General features: G+C 37.3%; 1 protein-coding gene across 1 annotated transcript; it reads left to right on the forward strand.

The window, feature by feature from the left end:
* The first annotated feature begins 384 nt into the window (after positions 1-384).
* LOC110893491 lies at positions 385-1926 on the forward strand. The gene is made up of 3 exons (XM_022140598.1): positions 385-806; positions 926-1431; positions 1886-1926. The coding sequence occupies exons 1-3, from the start codon at positions 385-387 to the stop codon at positions 1924-1926; spliced, it is 969 nt and encodes a 322-aa protein (XP_021996290.1).
* Positions 1927-3630: the final 1704 nt, after the last annotated feature.

The raw sequence follows: 3630 nt of genomic DNA on the forward strand, positions 1-3630 counted from the left end.
GAAAGGGAAGGCAATAGACAAGGTGCCTATAGTTTGTGATTTCCCTCTGGTCTTTCCCGATGACCTACCCGGTTTACCTCCGAGTACTGAACAATCGAGATAACAGCTTCGGTTTCATCAGCTGCATCGTTTACCATGGAATGCATCCTTATTTCTGTAAATCGCACAAACAAGCATGCCTTGAACAAGTCAGCTCCATTGTGGTAACGAGATGTAATTGAGGGGATCGAGGTTGGTGGTCAAATGTAGCAGTTTGGCAACGTTCGATTTAAAAAAAAATTATTCAAATATAAATATAAACCTATCCCAAACTAACTAACACACCAATCACAACTAAAACACACACCAATCACAACTCAAACACACACCAATCACAACTAAAAAATGTCACTTGCTTCTTCAAGCTCTTCATCCAACGGTGTTCTTGACGATATGGTTATCGCAATTACGCAGGAGGCGATTAATTATTTGCGAGAAGAAACCGAATCCTCTACATCGCGTACTAGACAACCGACTCTTGAACGGGATCGGTTAGGTGCTCATGAATGTCTACTGCAAGATTATTTTTGTGAAAATCCGTTGTATGATGATGGTCAGTTTGAGCGTAAGTTTCGTATGAGCCGTCGTCTTTTCGTTAAAATTTCTAATGATCTAGCAGGCGAATTCCCTTTTTTCACGCAAAGAGAAAGTGCAAGTCACAAAGTTGGTTTCTCTGGAATAGAAAAGTGTACAGCAGCAATTAGGCAACTAGCGTACGACACAGCGAGTGATGCGTGGGATAAATATTTAAGGATATCATCAAGAATGTGTCGTGATTCTCTTGAAAATTTCTGTGAAGATAATTTTTATTAACACTATTCTTTAATCTTATTGTTATTATTTTTATTTACATTGTTATTATTTTTTATTAACACTATTTTATTAGGTGTTATCTCTCTGTACGGGAGACGATATTTGAGGATGCCAACCGCCGTCGACGTTCCACTTCTATACGGGCCCATCAGCGCATACACGGGTTTCCTGGGATGTTGGGTAGTCTTGATTGCACGCACTGGGGTTGGGCGGCATGTCCAACCGCTTGGAAAGGGCAACATTATCGTGGTGACCACGATGATCCTACCCTAATATTAAAAGCGGTCGCTTCTCAAGATTTATGGATTTGGCATGCGTACTTTGGCATGGCCGGTGCGAACAATGACATCGCAGTTTTAATGTCCTCGAATCTTTTCGATGATGTCATAGACGGTGCTGCACTAGATACTTCATTCTATGCAAACGACGTGGAGTATAAGTATGGGTACTATCTCACAGACGGTATTTATCCCAAGTGGGCGACGTTGGTAAAAACTCTTTCGTGTCCAGATGACGAAAAAAGATTGTATTTCAAGAAAAAACAAGAGTCAATAAGAAAAGATATCGAGTGGGCTTTCGGTATGTTAAAAAAAGATGGTCTATCATCCCCCAGCCGTCGAGGACACTTGAAAAAAGTAAAATGAGAAACATCATGTATACGTGCATCATTTTGTATAACATGATGTTGGAGGACTCGGGTAGAGCGTTTTGTGGAGAAAGTTATGATGAAAGTAACCAACCGACGAACCCAATACTAACATACGCTGAAAAAGAAGCTATCCAAGCGAAGGTACGAGCCAGGAACACACACCATAACCTTCGAGCCGATCTGACCAAACACCTACGATTTATCGTGAACAAGGAGGAGTCGACGAAGACGACGAGTGACTTTGTATTTTTTTTTATTTTAATTATGACATTATATTTATATTATTTCAATTATGGCATTTTATTTATATTATTTAAATTATGAGTTATAAATTAGTATATCAAAATTAAATAATTTTTAAATTTTAAATAAAATAATAATTAGGTAATGATGACGGGGACTCCATTCCGCACCCTGCAAACTAAAGAGGGGCGTAATAAAGCCCACTGGCTGTCGTGGATCATAGGTGACGCTGACGTATCCTGATAAAGCCCTTAAGAGCTCCATCCCACACCCTCCAGCCTAATACGAGAATTTTGGTATAAAAAGAGGAGGCCGATAAACCACGTTTCCTATCTAGCCCAATTGGCAGCTGGCCATCCTTTGCACACATGCATTTACTTGGATAGAAGCCCATAGGGCCCAAATTAAATAACTTGATATTTTCTAGGGGCGTGAATTTCGGACACGACCCGAAAATACGACACGAACCCAACACGAAATTCACGGGTTTACGTTTAGTCTAGATAGGTTTGGGTCAGTTTTAGGTTGAATCGGCGAACCCGTTTAGGTTAACGGGTCAGGTTCGGGTCAACCCGATCAGGTTGTCGGGTTGACCCGTTTAACACATTTATATTATATTATATTTTTTTACAACTTATTTTATGTTATAAATTAAATAGGGTGTGTATTTTATGCCATAATTATAACTTCAAAAGAGAAATTAGCATAAGATTTTATAATTTAATATAATTGTGTTATATACATTTGTGTTTTTAAGTAAATTTTTATTTTAATATATTAATTTCAGAAAAAAAAATTAAAAAATTCGGGTTGAACGGGTCGTGTTTGGGACAACCCACAAAACTTCAGGTCGTGTTCGGGTTCATATGTTTGACACGATTTTCGGGTTCGGGTCGGGTTTGGGTTCGTGTAAAATTTTTGGGTTCGGGTCGGGTTGAACCCGTCAACCCACGAACACGACCCATTTAGCACCCCTAATACTTTCAGATGGATGAAGATGAACTATGAACCCGGGTTTAATTAGGTTATGAGTAAAGTATACGGACATTCCATGCGGTTTTTTAAAATTTTGGATTTGATTTCTAGCTTTTCAAAAATACACGGATTGTCCATATGGTTTGCACTTTGTAACGCTAGTCCTAACTTGGACATTCTGAAACCTTTAGATTTGTTGGTTGAGAATTAAATGTATTACAAAGAGCAAACTACAGAGACCATGCGTATACTTTTGAAAAGCTAAAAATCAAATCCAAAATTTAGAAAAACCACAGAAACTATCCGTATACTTTACTTTTAGATAAATACTCATGATTTCATAAATATAATCACTTTATTTTCAACTTATATTAATATATTATATTAAATACAATTTCATAAAAGGTATAAAACAAATCTAAATTCAGGGTATTTTGCAAGTTTTATTGTTATCATTATCAACACTCTATGTTGAGGGGCGAAACCGGAGGGGGTCAAAAGGGTCCCCGTTAACCCATGGACCAAATATTTTGTTCAAATTTTCTATATAAGAACATGAGATTTTCTAGGAAAAATATGACACGGGCCCTCTAGTTATAGCCAGTAAAGAAGACTATTTTACGGTGACTCTCAATAAAGAAGTTATGTTTCTCACTTCTCATCTTGTTTCGCCGCCTGAAAAATAATTAAAATTTATAGTTGTTAAAAAAAAATTAATATCTTGCTAAAAGGTCCTAGAATTTACATTTAAATGCCCGAATCATAGTTTCGTTGATATCCATAAGGTGATCACAAACTGTTTGATGTTATGCCTCACTGAACATGTATGCACCACCCCAATCATTCTTATCCTTTCAATTTAGACATTTCGATCATTGGGACCCTAAAGACATAATTTGTTATCCTTTAAA

This window comes from Helianthus annuus, chromosome 12 (assembly GCF_002127325.2).
Source record: "Helianthus annuus cultivar XRQ/B chromosome 12, HanXRQr2.0-SUNRISE, whole genome shotgun sequence".
In the NCBI taxonomy this organism is placed as follows: domain Eukaryota; kingdom Viridiplantae; phylum Streptophyta; class Magnoliopsida; order Asterales; family Asteraceae; genus Helianthus; species Helianthus annuus.

Bases quoted from the DNA above. Each gene is read 5' to 3' on its own strand.
- LOC110893491 (XM_022140598.1), top strand. From the start codon at position 385: ATGTCACTTGCTTCTTCAAGCTCTTCATCCAACGGTGTTCTTGACGAT. The intron at 807-925 runs GTGTCGTGATTC...CTATTTTATTAG, and splicing joins TTAAGGATATCATCAAGAAT to GTGTTATCTCTCTGTACGGG. The intron at 1,432-1,885 runs GTATGTTAAAAA...AATAATAATTAG, and splicing joins AGATATCGAGTGGGCTTTCG to GTAATGATGACGGGGACTCC.